The sequence below is a fragment of the Cloeon dipterum genome, chromosome 3 (assembly GCF_949628265.1).
Source record: "Cloeon dipterum chromosome 3, ieCloDipt1.1, whole genome shotgun sequence".
NCBI classification, from domain to species: domain Eukaryota; kingdom Metazoa; phylum Arthropoda; class Insecta; order Ephemeroptera; family Baetidae; genus Cloeon; species Cloeon dipterum.
The window spans coordinates 35,849,303-35,871,212 of NC_088788.1; the positions used below are offsets into that span (position 1 = coordinate 35,849,303).

General features: G+C 41.3%; 1 protein-coding gene across 1 annotated transcript in view; it reads left to right on the top strand.

Moving 5' to 3' along the window:
• The first annotated feature begins 2,095 nt into the window (after positions 1 to 2,095).
• The window catches only part of Wnt2 (Wnt oncogene analog 2), a 35,616-nt gene continuing 15,801 nt past the window's right edge, over positions 2,096 to 21,910 (top strand). The window contains exons 1-2 of the mRNA XM_065484627.1: positions 2,096 to 2,448; positions 13,527 to 13,756. Coding sequence (XP_065340699.1) covers positions 2,309 to 2,448; positions 13,527 to 13,756 — 370 coding nt within the window. The 5' untranslated portion in view covers positions 2,096 to 2,308. The remainder of the gene's footprint in view (positions 2,449 to 13,526; positions 13,757 to 21,910) is intronic.

Here is a 21,910-nt window from a genome sequence, read left to right on the forward strand (position 1 = left end):
TTTCACTGAATACTACCATGTGGAAGTAATCAGGGTGCCCAGGAACGAGAGTATAGGCACATCAGGGTGATTCCCAAGCGAGATTTAAACGAATCATTTCTAATTGGAATTAAATAATATCTGCTTATTTTCTATTTTTTTTTTCAAAATTACAACTATAACAAAATGTTTCTCATAAGATTAGTTTCAAAATATCTTTAGGACGGCTCAGACAAATTATGAAACCATGATGATGCACTGGCACGCAAAACAAATTAAATTTTTTAATTTTGTGGGAGTTTAATCCAATTTTGCAAACAGAATTTCAGTAATTAGCATTATTGACTAATTTTTAATTTATTAGCATGCTGTTGGCGTAGGGGATAATACATCGATAAATGGATAAATGCGCTGAACCACTCTCCTGATGATTTCACGGCTAATGAGGCGGAAAAACTGCCATATGCGACTCTTCTTGCCCTCTCTCTTGCTAATTTTGTTCCAGCAACCCCACCATCTGTTCATATTCTAGAATTTACCGCTGGTAGAGTGCTAACTACTATTGCGAAATTTTTATCTCAAATCCAATCCTGGTTGAAATTCTCACTTCTCTTCTTAGTAGAGGCAAAAAATGCACGGTTGGGAGTGCGAGAAGTGTCGCCCCCGCGGCCGCGCGGAGTCCGATTTCCAGGTTTGGCTGCCCGAAAAGGGTTCGCACTTATCTGATGACACTCTTGCTAATTCACACCGCCAAACATAAAGCAGGTAGCGCACCTTGAGCCACAGAGCGAGCTGTCTGTTTCTTTATCTCGCAGACACCGCGACAGACACGCAGCAGGCGCAAAAAGCAGAGGCTTACTTTTAAAAGAAAACAGATTCTGCTCCCGATCATCGTTTCATTCCAAAATAACAAATTTAAATAAGAGCAGGCAGATAATTTTCTTTCCTCTGCGGTAACCGATTTACTGACAATGAGTTGGTTTCCATTCTGCAGGTAACGAGCTTATGATTACTCAAAATTAACATCACGCCGCCGGCTGCCTGCAGTAAAATACAAGCGAAGTTAGACCAATTATCAGGTTTCAGTCCTTTGAAAAGAGTCCCACGTAATAATTATTCCATCTCCTATTTGGTACAGCCGGCAGGGCTAGGCCAGGCAGTTTTTACTAAAAATTAGAAAGCGCGCTGGTCGAAAATTGGAAAATAATTGGTGCAAATTCATTCGAGGATTAGCACTTTATAGACTATAAACTGGATGTTGCAAATTATCAAATAAATTCAGTTCAAATTAAAACCTTTTAAGAGAAATGAGCAATTCCAGACGAATTTGGTGAATTTTTAGGTGGGGAAATTCCAAGTTTCAGATCATTATTTTTTTGTTTTCTCCAAAATCCCCCAAAAATAAAGGGAAAGTATAATTTTTGATTGAGTACTGAAAAAAGCTTACAATTTATACCATCTAAATTTATTTCTGATCTTGAACAAATTTTCAATTAACAAAAGAACTGCAGGTCAAAGGTAAAAGAATTCAGAGAATTCGATTTTTCAGGGTGATAGCCCCCTTTGATTTTTTCTGCACTATCAAAGCGAGTTTCATGCTGACAATCATTACAGTTGTGTGGCAATCTTAGTTTGAAGCTTAAAAACCGGCTTGAAACTGCGCTGCCGTGAATTTCCCTTTAATTGAAAATGTGCCTTGCGTCGATTAAATAAAAAAAATTACATAGCACCCAAATTGAGATGAAATAAAACCTTCAGGGTCCAACCCTGAGTGTCAAAATAGGGAAAATCAAGTTTAGTTTCATTTCTAAGGTTTTCGACCCTGAGTGTAGTTCAAAAATAATTAATATTGTTCATCTCAGGTTCAGTTCGAACCAGTTGAATACAAAATTTGCGTCCAGGAAAAATAATTTTAATTTCAAAGCTGCGAAAGAATGCCGACGAGACTGTGCTCTCAAGAGTCGCGTATTAGTGGCTAGAAATTCCTTCATGGACGCGCAATTGAACAAAGAGCTGGCTCAATTATGCCACCTACTCCGCAATTACAAACCCCTCCCTAGGGGGCGTGGCTTTACCTGATGCCGTTTGTGTGTGTGAGTGAGCTAGCGCGGCGGCAGATTTTCTTTTCGCCGCAGCATCCGCGCGCGGCACAAAAAATAAGGCTCACAAGTGCGCGGCGCGCGGAGCAGAGCGGTCCAGCCCGAGAAGAAGAGGAAAAAGCGAGAGTGCGCCCGCCGCGCGATCGGCAGTGATGTGACATGACACCCTTGCGCTTGTCGACGTCGTACTTGTGGTTGATGCGACAAAGCGGACTGCCGCCTGTGACACTATGTGGCTAGGGGCCCGCAAAGGTCCAGACAAAGCGAGAACCCTTCCGAGTCGCGGCCGCGTTTCCGACCTCAACTGGCACACCCGCCTCCTCTGTGTCCTGTGCGCCACCTTCCTGCTGCAAACCGTCGGCAATCTCAGGTAATTCCAGACCGAAAATTTATTTAGCTGATATCTTGCTAGAATAAATTGGTCCTTTTGTGCAGCGCAGATGAATGGGATGAAACTGGCCCTTATTTTATTCTTAATTTGATTTTAACAATAAAAAAATTGATATCCCGAATGGAGGAAGATTTATAAATTTAATAGGCTCATTTATATTTATAAAAAACGTTCCGCCTTAGTAGTCGGTCATTGGCTTGTCTTTCAAATTTTAATGAGCTGAAATATCGTTAAATTTTTATCTACTTTTATTTTAGGAAAGAATCAAATGGCTTTCCCAGCGCTTTAAAATTTATTTTGCTTGCCAAAGCGTAAAAACCTGCAGAAATCGGTGAAACTGTTCTTTGCGAAATATAAAAAATTCATTTTTTCATTCTAAGCATAAGCAATTTGCTTGAGAATCGTATTAGGTGAAAATCCATTTTCACAGGCATAAAAACTCCTTTGCTTGTCGTGTCAGAACAGTTTCAAGGAAATTATTTAATTTAATGAAGACTTGCTGAATATCGCACAATGAGACATTTCAGGTAATTTTGCATTCAATCCTCGCAAAAACTGGTTTTTGCATTAAAAGCAATTTTAATAATCGACGTTTAGGTTTAAATGGATTTTGCGTAATCAACAAGTCAATGTGCAAAGATTCAATTGCTACAAAGTAACCGCGCAGACACTTTTGCCTGCTTAGTAAGTGTAAATTATGACTCTTATCTAAGAGTGAAAAATTATGAATTTTAATGGGACACCTCCTCGAGCGGGAAATTACAAAAAGTGAGTGCTTTTTGTAATAAATTACTACATTGAGGCAAAATCAAAATTTCAAATCCGAAGCACAAGACGAAACCCTGCCCATCAGCTGTTTCTTCGCATTTACATAAAGGCGCAGAAAAATTTCCAAGAAGGAGGAACATGAAAGAGCGCAAAAAGAAGCTGATACGACGGGCGGAGAGTGAGTTATTGAGCCAGATATATGAATTTATTTCAGCCGCGAGCGGCTACTGCCGAAAATATAAAAAAATAAATAAATAAATACAAAGTGCTGGTTGCGCTGCGAGCAAATTTCCAGCTCGCCGGGACATATATAAATTTCGGAGCAAAAAACGCGTTTCGAGCAGCAAACAAAGTGTACAGGCAAAATGCTTAGATTTGATCTCTCGTGTCGGCGCTGTTATAAATCCCGAGACGGTTGCTGAAAAATATTTCATGCAGATTATGTCCGCGCCTGCCGACCCGAGGAAAAAAATACTCGCGCCGATTACTTCATCTCACTGGCCCAGTGCTCTTGAGAGCCGCCGCCGGACCTGGCCGCGCGAAATTGTATTTGTTCATCACATTAAAGAGCGTGTCATTTGAAATTATTGGTTGTCAACTAAAATGGCTGACAGCGGATTATTTTGATTCAGTTGTTTACGTACTAACGAACCAGTCTAAAACGATTTACTTTATTAAACTGATTTTTCAACAAGCAACAAGAAATGGATGGTTGGAAAGTCGAGAAATTGTAAAAAAGAAACACATACAGAAGGAAACAAAAATCCGAAAAATCATAGCCACAGAGAATTTTGAATCAGCAATCATTGCAAACGTAAAGGGAAACGAGCAACGAAGCTAAGACAATACTGCAACACGCATATCCCCTCAATTAATAATAAGTCAAAAATACCTTCATTTCTTTCTTTTGTGAGCCGTTTTTAGAGTGTGAAAAATTGTTCCAAATGTCACAAAAATTGACACGCGCATTGTTAGGGCATTTTTGTGAGATATTTAAACATTTAAGGGATGTTTTGCCGGCTGCCGAATGTCAGATGTGCCAAAAGGTGGTTGGTTTAGCGACTTGAAATGCTCAAATAGCTCAACGGGCTGGTTTTCACACCTTCCAGCGGCCTTAGGGACAAATATAAAAGATTTCATTGCGGGGAGGCGCAAATATGGCCTCAGTGGGCTCAAGCTCCTCTGCCTCTCTCATATTATTGGGCTTGTAGCCCACGGGATGTGCGGAGCAGAGGTTAAAAAATTCTAGAAATGAATATGATTTCTGATTTTTCTTTTATTTTGAGTAGTTTTGAAATGATGCAAGAACTGATTAGTTAGTAAATAAATTATCCAGATAGCATCTGCTTTTGAGCATTACTTCATGAAACAGATATCATTACCAGTTTTCAAACCATTTTTCTATATCCAACTATTATCAAAAATATGATCGAGCAATTTTCATTTGCTGGGAGTTCTTTTGAAATCTGGCGTCTGCAGAAAAATAAGCCATGATGATGTATTCATCTTGCTATGAAGCACCCCTGGGCGGCATTTCAATTAAGCGTCACAAATCGGTGCTGTTGCCGCCGCAGAAAAGCCAAACAACCAACTAAAACGTGTTCCGCTCACTTGTGAAATAGATTTCAATTTTCATAAATCACGCCGGCAGCTGATCATTAATGGGAATTCAGCGGTCGGCCGGCGGTTGGTCGGACACGGCGGCGGCGGCAACAGGAATACCTCAAGGGTGGGTTGGAAAGGGTCGCTTAATTCTTTTTTACGACCTGACGAGTATGTTCATTACCGCGCGTGGATGCTTTGTGATCATGGTATTTCTACGCTCCGGGCACTAGACTGCCGCGCGCGATAAAATGGTCCATTCTGGCGAGCGAGACACGAAAACACTCTTAGCCTCGCCTCATTACAATATCAAAAACAACCCTTCCCACGCTAAGCTCCCCTAATGCTGCTTTGGATTTCGGCACAGCACTTTGCCACTTGGTCAATGAACAGCGCAAATTGCGACTCTTTGTGTCCAGTTCGGCCGTTCAAATCTCTTCCGAATGTGAAATCCATCCAACGGGCAGGTGGAAAAAGAATGGAAAGCAAAAGTCATCGCGGAGCAATCGGAAAGGAAAACGAATTTATCTTCCAGGAAGCATAAACACCATTTCTGAAAAGGAGATATTATCTTATTAAACCATCGTGCACGTTTGCCTAAAACTTTGCATGTTTGCTGCCGCGCGCAGTTGTAGTAAATTATTATTAAATATTTATCTTTCCATTCTGCGCTGACCATCGAGTGAAGTTAAGCAGACGCGCCGGGCCGCGCGGACATTAACCGCCAATGTGGAATGCAAAGCATTTGGACTTGCGAATAAACATGTTAAAGGCGCTGCTCGAGACTAAAATGAGAAAGAGTGACAATTTAATTAATGTAAGACAGTTGTTGGCGTTCGTTCTCCGTTGGGCTGGTTTGGCGGAGAATTCTATATTAGCCCACGCCGTGCACCATAAATTTCCCTTATTCTGACAGTTAAAACGCTTGCACGCACCCAAGCCCGTGTGAATTTCACCTCGATACATCAAAAATGGCTCTGAGAGAGGGATAAATTTATTCCAGACTGGATCAAATAGTTTTGAAGCTGTTTTCTCTAAAATCAGGACCGGAAATTTTGGCTCATTCCGATCCCTGTCGTTGCGAATTTTGACGAAAGTCCCCTTAATTGTGAAATGAATCGTGATTAAAATAAAAAGAAGATTTACGCTCGCCAATTTTCAAAAATTAATTTTAAATTGTGAAACTCATGACACGTGCAATAATTGTTATTTCAAGATCCGATTATAAATTAATGCTGATCTTGTTTGTAAATATGTCAATTTATTTGAACGAGCCCGTCTCTCTAAACAAGAAATATGTATTCAGATTAGCGAGCTGCCCGTTTTCCGAGTGGGGCAGATCCCTTTCTATATTATAAGCGGCGTGTTATTATTTTAAAATATGATCCCAGCCATAACTATTTCGGAGAGCGAGCGGGGCAATCCATCATTAGGCGATTATAAAGCCCGTGTGTATGTATAGCATCGGAAAGTAATTTACTTAATGATTTTATGTTAATTCTCCCTACAGTTTATTTTATAATAGATGGGAGCCGCTTTCACGGACGTAAAATAATTAGGCCGAGACTCTGGGCAAGCAATTAGTCTCGAGTGATATCAATTTTCTGCACATTTAGCAATGCGTGCTAATTGGAAAATTGATGAGGCGCTGCCTATCTTATCACAAAATCGGACAAGTCAATTCCAATCCTGTTATAATGAATAGTTGTCCACTGCGCTGCACGGTGATCACTCATTAATTATTCCGGAAAAATGCCCACGTGCGTACGAGGTGCGTGCGCTCACTCTTTTTTATTCATAGTGTGGGTCGCAACCGGTAATTAATATTGCTGGCTGGCGTCAAATCGGCAAGCCGGTGATTTTTCACCAATTACGCGCCTGTGACTCAACACTGCCAGTGGCAGCCCGAACAGAAAGCCGGAGCCGTGAAATTTAAACGTTTGCCACTTTTGAGCGTATAATCACGGACTTAAAAATATCATAAGTAATGGTAATTGACAACAAATTGCTTTTAAAGCACCGGCTGACGCTGAGTATAGGTATTTGTATATTATTGAACCGTTAAAAGCCCAATTTGGCAGTGGTCCATGTTGTATTGAGATGATTTTTATCGCGCCCACCACCGTGGAAGCTGAAACTCCTCTTCTCTCTGCTCTGCTGTGCGCGCCGAGAGGACGACGACACGTTTCTCTCTTGGTATTCAGATGAGTCCGCAAAGAAAGTGCTGTCAATTTATCTGCTGATCGCCCATGTAATTGAGATAATTGTTTCACCAGCCATTTGGGATTGACGTCGATTAATCATTCCGCTGACCACCTCCAGATGTTGACCGCAGATAAAGGTTATTTGGTGACGCGCGGCCCATCCAACAGAGAAATTAGCCTCTCGTTCGAATTAATTGATGGCTCGAATTAGAGGAAATCTAGTTAAAAATTTTCCTGCTGCGCCAGGATTTGAATGCGGCAGTAAAAAGTAAAGTTTTAAAAGCACGTCCATTAGACAATTAGCCACCCACTTGGATTCGCCTCTAAAAGGTTGTTTCATTAATCAGAGCCGCGTGCATTATTTTGTGAAATCGCAAGTTGACCGTGCTGGAAATTTCTCATTTTAAAAGCTTTGCCGAGATAAATACCATATAATTTACAAAAGAGCTAATGGCTCCATTCAAACGCACACGCGCACTCGCGCGGCTTCTTTCAATAAATAAATAAATCACCCGGCAAAGTGCTGCTAATGAAACGCGGGCAGTTAACAAGTCAATTCGGGTTTTCGGAGATGATTCCGATCTGACAAAGCCTTTAAACCCAAATAAAGATTGAAATCGGCTAATAATACGACTATTAGAGCGACGTCGCGAGAGTGAAGAGCAAACTTTAACCTTGGCCGGATCACTAGAGGACCAAACTCCTTTCCTCGAGTGCTGGGCTTGCGGAATTTTTCAGCTCGTGTACGTACTGGCAAAAAATCGCTGAGCGCCTTTAATTAAATTGAAACAGATTTATTTATGGTTGTTGCCGCGAAAGCGTTCCGCTCTTCGCAGGCAGATGAATTAACCTTGAGTTGGGGGCCCATTGCCGGCGCACAGCAGCCAACAAATAAACGCAAAAAGAATTTTCTACCGAGAAACGATCGATTGTAGTCAATGGAGCTGCTGATATAATGAGCAGATTTATTTCACTCGGCGGTGCAGCAGTCGATCGTGCTTTTTCTCTCCAACCCGCCGACGAGGAAGCTAGTCTGCCTCAGCAAAGATTTGCTCCTTTTCGCTGTTGCTGTGCTATGATGTACCAGTCAAAAGGCGGTGGGTTCTAATCCACGTGTAATCCGTTTTACGAGATATTCCGCCAGCGACGCAAATGTTCCGTGAAACGCGTTTGTCGGACATTCTGCAGCAGCAGTGAAGGACTCGCATGATATATATGGCACATAATATGTATGACTAAACAACTTTTACTATTTTCCTTGTTCAAGAAAATATTATATAAATCCTCTTTTACTATTTTACTATATTTTATTGAAATAATCTTGACCCCCTGGTCACGCTGGAAATGAGTAAATTGATGCTAAATTACGATGAAAAACAATAATTTCATTATTAAAACTAATCTTGGCATAATTTTGTCTTGTCTCGCTTTCAACCTGAGAAAAATAGTTTCCAAGAGTTTTACATGGGGTTGACACCCTCAAACTGCTTCGGCTATCTGTGGGAAGTCATGACTAGTCAAATGGTGTCAATTTTTTTTTATAAATTGATGCTTACAAGCCAAGATTTGATAAAAAAACGTTCACATAATAGAAAAATTGAAAAAATATTGTCTTCCAAGGTGCAAAAAGGGGGTCGAATGGTTGGCACCCTAAATCTGCTTTGTCTATCCAGGATAAGTTGAGACGAGTCTTACGGTGTGTGGTTTTTTAAAATCCGATAATTATAAGCTGAGATTTCAGTGTGCAAACATTTTAGAGAAAAATCAGAAAAAGAACAAAATTTTTATTTTTTATTAATAAAAAAATAAAGAAAGATTCCATTTTTGATCTAGACAAATTTTTTGCGGTCTAGTGCGCCCGTGTTATTCGTTCGTGGTGTTATGCGGGCCCGAAATTCAGCTTTCGTGCTAGTACAGTGCGCGCCTTTCCCGGTCCTCGGACAGGGATAAAAAATAATATGGAACCAACCTGAAAATTTTCATGCTCAAAAGCCGGAAATTTTGCTTTGAAATGCCCGCAAACCCCTTAAAAATGGGACATATTGTATTTATCCATGAAGAGTGAGATTGAAAGTGCTAAATAAAATTATTTTTATTTCCTTTTTTAATTAATTTACAAGTTCAGTGTCAAATGGGGACTAAAAAATTTAAGTAGATCGAACTACTTAAATCTAATGATATGAATTAATTTGTTTCAGTTAGTCATTATTTCGTATACTTGAGAATTAGTGTCGTTAGAGACAGTTGTCATGTCAGCGGATTTTCAACTTTTCTTATCTGAATCCGTGCAATTCAAGTTTTATCGTACATATCACACCCTGGTTAACCGCAAACAATAATACAAGAAACCAGTTCTGCACACAATATTTGTTCTCTTTTGTACCGTTGCCGCATGTAAATATTGATCAAAAACTGCGTTTAAGTGAACGTAAATGCAATGCCTGCTGGCCTTTCATGTCCCATAAATATTTATTGCTCAGGCAGAATGCAGTATATTGTTATTTCACGTAGCTCATCTATTAACTTCTGCCGTTTGTGAGACCGTAATCCTTTTATTGATGGCAAAGAGTGTTTTATCGGATTATAAGTATCTGGTTGCATTGCGCAGCTCGTTCCTTGATTTTCCTATCGAGTTACGGCAATATATTGAATTCCCTCTATAGGCATAGTTGGTCCAAAAGATAAGAATCAATTTTGCTTCGGAAGAGACACACACATTTTTTAATCTAGATTAAATCACGTTGCGAATTTAATGCAGATTGTTTTAATATTCCGTTCGCGTGATGTGCGTGGCGAATGAGCGATTTAAATACTTCCGAGTTGGTTGGTGTGTGTGTGCGTATAACCTTTTTTGTCACGGAAAGCCTGCACCTTGAAAGCCTGTCATTATCGTAATAATGCGCCGACCGCTCCCTCGCCGCGCGCGGTAATCCAATAATAATTGTCCTCATCAAATGTTTATTATTCAAATCCACTTAACCGGTTCCTCTCTCCGAAAATAATTCCCCGCGCTCAATAAAATAATCGACCTACAGAGCGAGATGCGGTGCGTACCTTGGACGCGGACGGAGTGAAAACGATACTCGCGCCCGGTGTGAGTGTTTTTATTACGAAAATATTCATAATTTTAACACCTCTGCATTCCATTTTGAGAAAAGGGATAAGCTTCGGAGGGAAATGTGATGAATTATTTATTATCGGAGTGCTAGGCGGTCGTTTCCTCGTCCACAGGCGCCGGCCGCGGAGATTTGAACGAGAGTAAATACGTTAGCCGACGCGATATTCGCTTAGTCGGACAAACGAGCCGTTCGTGTGTGTGTGTGTGTGTGTGTGGATACACATTCGACATTAGACTCGTTTGTGTGTGCGTACGAGTGTGTCGGTGTATATTTTATCCTCTTTGATAAGGGCTCATATAGCGGGAAAAACGTGTGCTGGCCTTGTTGACATGATAAAACTATTAAGGATGCCTCAATAAAACACGTACCGCGCTCAAACGCTGATAAAATTGTTTTGTTTAATTAACGAGGCGAAGGATTTATTCATCAGAGTGGCTGTAAAGATTGGGCGGATTTCTCTAGCTGTAATAATAAAGTGGAATCATATACTGGAAATAAGATAAAGATGTAGGGAAACCGGCAAGTCCTAGAGGCTAGATTCGCGGCAGGGTGCATCATATGAACATTAATACCTTTCCTCCGCTCTCAATGAGATTAATTTTTATTTTATTCTATTTACAATGCTGTTAAATAGATTTTATAACGGCTAGAAAAAGGAATAAAGAGGATTGATTCTGCAAAATCCTGGAAAATGCTTGTTGCCAGTGCATTAACGCGTTCCTTAGGATTCAGTTGAAGCCAAAAAGTAGAAGTGTAACCTTTTTAGAAAAGTGGCTGCAAAAATGGCGAGGACTGTCTGCTTACTTGAAATCCTATTTTATTTCACAACAAAGAGTGTTCCTAAAAGGTTTTATACGCTGTGGGACAGATCTCGATGAGAGGAATCGAAATCTGCCAAGAAAATGTGGGCAAGCTGTAAATTTTGGAGGAAATTTGTATTTTTACTGTAGCAAGGTCCTTTTTTGATTAATGCAAATTGTAGAACAAATTGTTTATCGATCCAACTGCTTATAAAGCACTTTAAAGCAGTAGTGCTTTCCTTGAAAAATAAATTCACTGAACGTTCAGCTCATTTCCAAGCATAATTAAAAATATTTTGAGTGAAACCAAGCCACTTTGTCCTCTTTGCGACGAAATTCCATCTATACAGCAGTTTACTAACAAAATCATTCTAAATAAAAATGTTGAAATCCCGAGTTGTAATCCTAATCAGTTACGTGTTTACAGATTTTAATGAAACTAGTAAATTTTTCTCCCTGTTTAATTCTGCTTCTAATTAATGAGAAGGAGTTAAGTTGCTTTTTTAGTATATGTGCACTACCTTCCGGTTTAATATTTTATTCACAAAAGAAACTCTCATTTTGCAGTTGCGAAAGCTCTCGTTGCCCTCTCAGACGGGGTTGATGAATGTCTGCGTTTGCTCACACTTTTTGCTTGTAGAAATATGAAAGAACAGACAGAAGCGAATAAAGAATTCACAAAGCGTTCCTTCCGAGACGATTAAACGGAATCTCTTGAAGTTGTAAAAGTATGGAATGGCCGCTGCTGTATACGATATTTAAAACATCCTCGTGTGTGTGCGCAGTGTAAGAGAGGCAGGAAAATTGGTCATGATCCTCTCTTCCGCCAAGGTTATTCATTTGATGTTCGTCCCCTGCATTTCGCAAAACGCAGCTGCTTCATTTCGAGAGCGAGAGAGAGAGAAAGAGCCAATTGCGAAGCGCGCTCGATTTAATGGAGCCTTTTGCTCTCGCGATAATGGAAGCCACTTTCCGCAAGCATCAAACGCTCACGATTTCTGCATGTGCTTGCGGTCCAAATATTTCATTTTAGGAGGCTAAGTGAATGAAATTGTATCATGTTTCGCCTGGCAAGCCTTTCTCGTCGCTGATGAGCTTTTTATTGGGAATAATTCAGTCGGTGTAATGCGATGGGAAGGTGTCGTGCGCGCTAATTGGGCCGGCCGTAAAGTATATGAGCATATCTGCTCGATGATATGACTGCTTTTCATATTTGGACCAGTGCTAAACAGGTTGCGGCTCAAGCCTCCACGTACATCCGACATTAAATTCAATTTTGCACTCACTCGGCCGGCCGCATCACGTGGCCGAGACGCGCGCGATTCCCCATCAAGTGACCATTTTTATGGACGCGAATTCCGTCCGTAAATAAATCGTAGCTTTTTTTCAACCGCCAGCAGAATTCAAATCTGTTCCGTGGAGAAAAAAAATTAATTCCCGCTGAGGGTACGTTTTTTTCCCAAAAGCATGCGAGACCACACAAAGAAAATTGCCTCTCCTTTTTGGCTGCTGATCGCTGTCACAATCCACCTCAAAATTTATATCCCTCGGCTGCGAAATTGCAGCAGACACACACCAAATCTCCCCTATAAAACACTGCTTCATAAATTAAAAAAAAGATGACCTACAAGAGCCAGAGAAATAAACTATGCAACATGAAACAAAAGATGACGTGTTTATCTGGCTGTGAATTTCCACACTGACAGCTTCCAACATTTGTAAAACGTCTCTTTGATTTAAGTTTTGATCGATATACGGTTGAGATTAAAAGCTACCTGATATAAATTATTCCAGGGTGCGAATAATTCTACAAAGATGTTTACAATTCATGTGTATCGCGGTCCTACTTTTGAAGTTTTATGGCTGTCAAGAGGAAGATAATTCAATGCAAATTAGGCAATTAAGCATAAGTGAAATTGCTCCCTGTTTCCAGTCCGAATCGTGGTTCTCGGAACAATTGCACTCGTTTGGTTACACTTTCCATGGATTTTTTTATGATGCCATTTTAATCCGAAGCAGTTGCCCGTAGGAAATTTTTGTACTACCTGCCTTGATCAACGACAAACTGATTGTAAATCTTTCCAGTCGAAAACTAGACTCGGCTGAGTGTACGAAGCAGAAAAAGCTGGTCAACACGGCGTTACAGAAAAGGCGACAGTAGCCATCAAGGCATGTTTCTACTTCTGTTCTTACACACGCAGCAGGGACTTCTCCAAATAATGGCCTCGTCCCTTTTTCTCACTCACCGTGTCTCGCCGGCCGACAGAGGTTGTTGCCTATTTCAATTTCTGGTAGAGCGCGTGGGCTCGCCTTTAATTTGAGTCGGCTGGTAAGGACAAAAAAGACGCAGACTGTGTGACGGCCTTAGCACGAGACGCAACCGAACAGGCCATTGGACTGCCTCCGCGTGCATCTCTATACTAATTCAATGCGGAGATATTAATTAGAAATGTCTAACAAGCGGAATTAATCAGAAATAAATGTTGTTTATTCGCTACGATTCATTCCTCTTCGAAATTAACCCCCTAAAACAAACAAATTTAAAATTCTGAAATGATTTCCAGGGTGATGTCTGGTGTGGTAGCTGCCATGGCTGCAAATGCGATTTGCGACGGCACGCCCGGCCTGACGCCAAAGCAAAAGCAAATGTGCAAAGCGACGCCGGACGCGTTCGCCGCGGTCAGCGAGGGCTCCAAACTGGGGCTGACGGAGTGCCAGTACCAGTTCCGCAACCACCGTTGGAACTGCTCCACAGCCAGAGGCAACACCACCTTCGGCCACGTCATGATCGTTGGTGAGTCGAGCAAACTGCAAATTAGTGCCAATGATTTGTGCTTGAAATGAGTTTTTCTCTTTCTATAGAAGATCAATAGATATACGATAAAAATTTGCTACGCAGCCATAGTTAACTCAATCACGGCCGTTTGTTGAGTTGTGCTGAGAACTATTCTTCGATAATTCGCAGTTAAACTCGGCGTTTGATTGTGGGCAATTTCCAGCGGCGCCGGTCTGCGGCACTCTAATGATATAATTCCGGGTCCAATGAGTGCTGACAGCCGAAGCGAAATTCACCCTGTGGTTTGCCGGCAATTTGAAAAGTAAGAAATCAAAGGCGGATTATCATTAGCAGCGGCAAACGTGTCATTAAATGGACGAGCATCTTCCCCGAGCTGCGGATGGAACCTTTTTTAATGGTCCAGCGCCGAGAAAATCACAAAAGCAGCTAAATAACAATCTGGTCTGCGCGGCGGCGTCCCGCTGCGAAAATTGGGAGTAATGTTTTCATTTCAGCAGGTTCTTAAATCAACAGGCCGGAATTCCAATTTATGCAGACGCTGCTCCTCAATTTTGTGTTTTCATTCCGCGTGTTATAAATTTAATAAAGTTATTATATCGAGAGAGAATAATCGTAAATAACGATATTGTGTTTGTGAATGAGAGGGCGAGATCATTTGGAGAAACCTACGCCCTGCGTGCAGCTCTGCGCGGCGTGCAGGAACAAGCTGGCCAATTTATAATATCGGGTCCTGTACTTTTAATATTGGCAAGCAGGCAGCAGCAACCCGCTCAGCTGCTGTGCCCAGAATAAATATTGTACTATACACGTGTATGCAAACAAACGCCTTGCGCAAGCCGAGAACGTTGCAGTGACACAGGACATTACCGAGCTGGAATTTTTCGCTATTTATGAGCTGCCATACACAACGTCGAATTTACAATGCATTTTAGAAATTTATCAACAGCAACTTTGCTCTCCTTGACTTTACACGCCAGCAATTAAGTAAATTTTGCATTGTTGACTATAGGGAGGAGTTCATTGTTGAGTTTATTGCTTGTGAAATTTAGCAATATTTTATCTCTCAACTCGCTTGATTTCGATCCCTATCGTCGCGATCTATCCAATGGCGTGCGAATTTTGAGGAAATATTCCCTAAATTGGGAAATAAACCGTGGATTTACAGAAGGGAGCCACTTGACTACCCAATTTTCTCAAAAATTCAAACGGCAACCTAGGAATTTTTACCTCTTTACTAATTTTTAGATACATAATTCAATCCGCAGCCAGTCTCAGAAAATAATTTATGGCAAAAAATTAATTTTAGACAAATTTTAAAATTAATTATTTAATTCAAAATTCTTGCATTGTGAATTCCTTTCTGCCTGCAATTGGAAAGCAAATAATAAACTTGATCGACGCGCGTTGTTTTACATTTGTAGCGTTTATAAAGAAGCTGCATGAGGAGTGCAGTGCTCGGTGTGAAAAACACAGAGCGAGTGGGCATGGTGCATTAATGCTCTCGGGCTGATATCCCAATTTAGTTGGGCGCGCATGCATGATGAATGGCCATCTTCGAGGTAATACGCCGCATTAATACCTGATTCATTGTGTGTACATTACAAGCTCTTTGCGAGCAGTGCTTATAAATTATTGCCGGCGCATAAAACCTTTTACCTAAACAGATGTTCGCATGAATTACACGCATTATTCTCTCGTGTATGTGTACTGTAATGTGTGTGTGTGTGTGAGCTATTCAAATAAATAACCTACAGCACGTACAGTACATACACCCAGCAGACGTACTCTGTTTGAATAAAACGCTTGTCTCGCGCTGCACACTCAAATGCACTTTTCTCGGCCATCAATTTCGAGGCTGATTTTGAATTGCTCGTTTTACTGCCGGCGCGCAATAACTCAGTGGCCTGGCACGTACGCTCGCAAGAATATTATTTGATTATTGCATGTTGTCTGCAAATGTAATGGGGCCGACTCAATACATCACTCGCGCTGCTTGCTGCGCTTCATTGAGAAATAAACAGCTTCGAAGACAACACGCAAATAATGATTTCGCTGCTTGTTAATGAGTGATGCAGCTCGAAGAGACCTTCGACGTTGTTCCTGGAAAATTCCCAGACGTCCCAATTAAAGAAAATGCAGCAATAGATTCTGCGAATTCTTTTCCCGTCTCGCATTGAGGAATCCGCCGAAAACGCTTTGTTCGATATCGTACTCTCAAGAATTCACTTCGGCGCGGACCTTGCTTGTTAGAAGATTTGCAGAATTTCGGCGGGCGGAATTTTCTTTCATTAAAATTCTGCGTGCCTTATTAAGCGTCGCGTCTGTGGGTAACTAGAGTGCACTTTTGCTTTTGGATAAAACACGTGCAGCCTTGATCTCATTCCGCAGACACGACGAATCGAAGGTGCTACCTGAGATATAATTTTGTTTGCATAACAGGTGGACTGGCGGGGGGTCGTCAGCTTTTTAGGCACCGCCTTCACCTCAATTTGCTATTGTTTGAGGCGCCATGTTCAGAGCCAGAGTTTTGCAGACGTGCATGTCACATGGAGGCGGAAAAAGATTCAATGGAATGAACACTCCCATGAATAGCGCCATTCATACCCAGAGAGCCTTTCGGTTTTTATTTCATTTGCTCTGATTTTGTGGCAAAATGTTTGGATCCGAATACTAATATTTAAAGACCGTCTTTGATGAAGTTTCTGAGCACACCAATCGATTCCTAAGGGAATTAGGTAAATTGGACATTTTTTCCGACCAGAAAGTCGAGCACCACGTGCGTAGAACAAGTATAACTTTTTTCCCGCCAAAACAATATGAATGCGAGAAGTGCGCATGCGTCAGAGCTGGTTTGAGCACTTGCAGAGAGACCACCTGTGCGAATGACTTCTTTAATTGTCACATCCCGCCAGCTCTGACGCATGCGCACTTCTCGCATTCATATTGCTTTGGCGGGAAAAAAGTTATACTTGTTCTACGCACGTCGCGCTGCACTTTTTGGTCGGAAAAATAATTCGACCCCCAAGAATCGATTGTTGTTGTCAGAAACTTCGTCAGAGACGGTCTTTAAAGACACCACATTTTCGTATGTTCCAATCGATTCCTGTGGGTCGAAATAGGTGGGGTAAATAATTTTCTGATCGATATTTTTGTTACGTGCGCGCAAAGGCGCAAAGCAATCTTTTGGTCTCTAATAAATAAATGCGCAAGCGTCTTCCCCTCCTTTCCCAGTGCTGCCAATGCCATGCTTCGTGAGCTGTGACGTCAGAGGAGTGACGCTTGCGCAGTGGTGATCAAAAGGCTCATGCGTTGCGCGCGCCAAAACAACGCGTGATTCGCTTAAAAGCGCCTCTGCTCGCACGTTAAAACAAATTGTGTCCTGTAAAATTATTTATCCTACCTCTGTAGACCCTCAGGAATCGAATGAAACATACGAAAATTTAATTTCAGTGGGACTTAAACATTCACAAAAATTAATTGTTCAATGCTCTAATGAGAAATTTGTGCATTGCTTTATTTTTCCCAAGACAAAAGTGAAAGTCTTGCAGTTTAATCGACAGAATCTTCCTTTCCCAGGATTTATAGCAGGCACTCCGCGGGCAAAATATGTCGGTTGGTTGGAGTGCACACACGCGATTTAATTAACTGCAAAACGAGGCGTCGAACATGATGGAAAATGGCATAGCCGAGAGAGTGATTTTGCGTGTGTTCCCGCGCTTTAATGGTGCTGCTGCTCGCAGAGGCACGAAAAAGCAGTTGTTCTCCCTACTTGGATGTTTGCGCGTCGCCAATTTATGGGTGGAGGTCGGTCGCCGGCGAAAGAGAAGGAAAACGCGCGGCGGTTCGATCGGCTCTCTTTTTATGAGCTGCTTTTTTATTTGTCGTCTGGTGCAAATTTTTTGATTGCCGCAGATATACTGGTGCCAAATTTGCATATTGCAAATTATTTTTTCGGTCCTGCCAAAAGAAACTTGTTACGCGTGAGATAAGCGTCTTTTAAAAAGACATTAAATACACACGCGCGCGAGAAAATGAGAAAAAGAAAAGTCGCGGCGCGCGGCGTAGGGCGTTCATTAAAAATTACGGTTTATTTGCTTTGATTCTGCGCGATATTCCGCGCACGTGGGAGCCGTCTCGGCTCCTCTGGTAAGCTCGAAATCTGCATTTTTGTAAACATTTTATTTCAGCAGCGCGAGGTGCAGTTTCTCTTTTTGCCCACTCTAGAGTCTAGCCACCGTGCTGCGAGCAGTCGAGTTCGCTCCGCAGCCAGGCACAAAACCAACAAAGTGACAAGCCGAGTGATTTATCTGACTCAATTTAAATGGCAAAGTTAATAGTCAACCACTAGGGCCATTTATTTGATTTAAAACAGGTTGCGCTGTCAATTATTCGCTATCTGTTAGCCAATAAATTAATCACCTATTTGCGGTTCCGGGACGTTTGGAATTTAGTCGGACACACGGATGATAGCAATCGTTGTCCTGCGAAAAGTTGCGGAATTTGTAGCTCGTAATTTAGTGCTTGAGCGCTCGGCCATCGCTAATTGGTTTGCCAGTCTGAGTGAATTTTAATAACCATTAATTGCTAAACAGAATTATGTTTCTAACCTAAAGGAAGGTGAAATAATGTGCCAAAGTCAACAGCTGGAATGGGGGCATGATTGCTCAATGCGTATTTAAGTCAAATGCCAAAATCTCTATAAAAACTAATTAAAGATTATTGTTTGTGATTTTTTTCCTGAAATAATGCATTCAGGACCCAAGGTCAGTAAAATTTAAGATTTCGCCGTATTTTTTATGAAATGAAATGATTTTTTCGCTTGATGTCAATCCCTCTCGTCGTAATCTATCCAACAGTGAGCGAATTTTAAGGAACAATTCCCTAAATTGTAAAATACATCGTGGTTTTACGGTAGGAAGACAGCCAATTTTCTCAAAAATTTAAACAGCAATCCGGAAATATTTAGTTTTTTCCTCATTTTTAGATAGTACTTGAAATATAGGTAAAGCTTAATAATTTTTCTTACTAACAGTTTAAACTGTAATGATCAGCGCGTTATTGGCCCCCGCAGGCAAGAATGCTCATCTTGGGTCTAAAAGTGGCTCTTTGTTGCGAGAGAGGAGATGGAAGAAGTGAAAAGAGCCTTGAGCAGGGTCATTATTGGCCCTATTGTCTGGTCAGTTGTTGCAGCGTCTCTTTGATGTTTCTATTATTACCCGCTGTCGCTTCTTCATATTATCTTGTCTCACCTGGACGCCGGCTTTTATTCCAGGCTTCTGCTGAGTAATTTGACCCCAGGAGATGCAGTTACATCAGCTGCCCAATGTATCGCGAACACACACACACACACACACACACACACACACACACACACTCTCACACAAAACACAAAAACACGCTGAGAGTTTTATCACCCCTCGAGACATTTGTACACACGCTCAATTTGGCTGTTCAACTCGCAGCAGAACAAGCGAGAATGTGCGTTTTTATGAACTCGCCCGGCCGTAGAGAGAGCTTTTGGTTTCATATTTTTATATGGGCCGTCGCCACCTCTCCAACGATTTATCTGCCGGCTGATCTTGTTTCTTATTCTACTTGTGTGGCTTGTCGCGGCTCAAACTGACCTCGCATCTTTATATTTTTTATTTTTATTGCCAAACCGTTTAATGCGGCGCTCTGATTAAACGGCATAAAAATTAAGTGTCCTGAACAATGCGCCCGTCATATTTTCTTCTTAAGAGACAAATTAACATCATATTGTAGTTTATACCAGTTGTTTATTAATGAGAGTAAGTTATCAAAGGAAGATTTATGAAATTAAATGTGTTTTTATGATTTATTCTTTCCCTTTGTTCATTTGAACCAGATGATATATAGATCAAAAGCAATGATTTCTAACCCTACAACGAAAATCGATCTATTTTTGCTCGGCGGAGGACTACGGACGGTCTGATTGGCCGTCGGCGGTATATAAGTTATTAATAGCCAATTAGAACGCCCGCAGTCCTCCGCCGTGCATAAATAGATATCGCTTTTCGACACCGCACAACTCACAACGGGGAAAGTAAATTAAAGTTTTTAAAGAGGTTTGGTTACTGCAAAATCCTGGAAAATGCTTGTGGCCAATGCATGGAATCATCCCTTAGGATTAATTTGAAAATTGACCTTAGTAGCAGCGTAATTTTTTTAGAAAAGGGGCTGCAAAAAGTTTGCATGCTTTTCAAATGGCGAGGACTGTCTCCTTTCTTGAAATTCCAACAGAACAAATTGTTTATCGATCATCCGAAAATTAAAATAATTTACAATTGTCACCCTGCATCGATCCATTTTGAACTAATCATCTTTTTGTTGGGGAAAATTCATTCAACGCCAAAATAACATGCGAACTCACGGATTTTCTGTTGTACTTCCAAGCCACAAAAATATGAGAAACGAAAAATGAATGGAGCAGTAGATTGGGAGCTTCATGACTATTGTGGTTATTATAAAATGCACCCATGTCGGTGCGCAGGCGAGCGTCGTTGGCCGCGCGCGATATTTCCTTTCAGCCCTTTCATTACGCGCCACAATGAGAGGAAATCCTTTGAATCTGCCCTGTTATTACATCATGGCACACAGATTGAAAAACTCAGATACATGTGTCAGCGTTCTCCTTCTTCTTCTCTCCTCCTCCTTAGAGACTAGACAATGGTCTTTACATCGATTTATCAAGCCACGATTTCAATTACAAGACACATCAATGTTGTTATCCGCAGCCTCCTGCTGGCTCCACTCGCACAAAAATGTATTAGTAAAAAGAATTTGTGCTTATTATTCTGCCTGCGTGCGTGCTTTCGAGATAAGTGGCCGAAACGAGAATTCTGCGCTCGCCCGCGTGTGTTGTGTGTGTGCGTCTGTTTGTGTGACCATTAGCTCCGAAACAGCGGCATTGGCCGACCATTAATTTATCTCTTCGAGCTTTTTAATTGCGATTATTATTGCATGTTGTGTCGCGTGAGCGGTCTCTGTTTTTTCCTGTCCTTCGCAACTAATAGTTCAGGCCGTGCGTGATGGTCAAAAATTCGCAAATTGGCACAAAACACGCAAATCTATATGACCTCAGTCTCTCCTCTCAATGGGTATATTCTGTATAAAAAAATCTTTCCGTCCAACCAGATAAGGGCAATTCATATTCCTCTTAATTCAGCTGAATGGCCATTAGTCGTTAATTAAAATCGAATAGGGCGCCCACGCAGCAGTTGCAAGCGTCTGGCGGATCGAATCATCGCAGTGTCCCCGCGCGCGCAGCCGGTTCATTTTAATAATCGAGTTTGCTTGGTTTCTCGCTCTCTCGCTCGCAATGGCCCGATTTACCAAGCGGCAGATGAAAAATGGACGCAATCTGTAACGCAGCCCGCAGGTGTCAACATGAAAGAGCAGCTCACGTCTTCATTGCCTGCGAGAGATAAATCTCGGCGAAAAACAACCGCTCGCTGAGCTTAGATTGTGCTCATCAATCCACCGCCCAAATAACGCTCGGCGCGCGAAGTGGCAAATTCGAAATGAAAAAAATGAGTCAGTTTATCCCATTGATTCGCTGCTGACTATTCTCAGGCCTGGTGTTTTTCTCTTTGTCACAAATGTGGGAGACGTTCATTCATTTGCAGTGAGCAATTCCATTGAAAAGGGCGAGCAAATCTCCTGTTAGTTTCTGGAGATATTCAGCGTCTTGCTGATTCTCTGTTTTGATACCCTCATCCAAAAGTAGCAATAAAATATTTTGTATCATCAAATAACTGCAAAGAACATAAATGTCATGCTTCCTAAAACAGACTACCAATGAGGTGAGTAAATTGTAAAAAATTTAGAATTATTTACGTTACGGTTAAAAGGATGATTCATACATTATATATAGTAAAGGAAACCTTTATATTTCAAATTAAATGTAAAGAAAGTCTAAGCAAGTGGAAACAGTGAATATTGTTGTGAAATGTGTTGGGAACGCGCGCTGACTGAGATCCGTTTGAGAAATCAGCGCTTTTGAGGTGTATCCCTTGAATATTCATGCTTATCATTGATGTCAGGCTCACGATTCCGAGTGGCATGAATATTCATGACCGGACCCAGATGAGCCATGATTTATTACTGCAGACCATAACTTACAAACCGGCA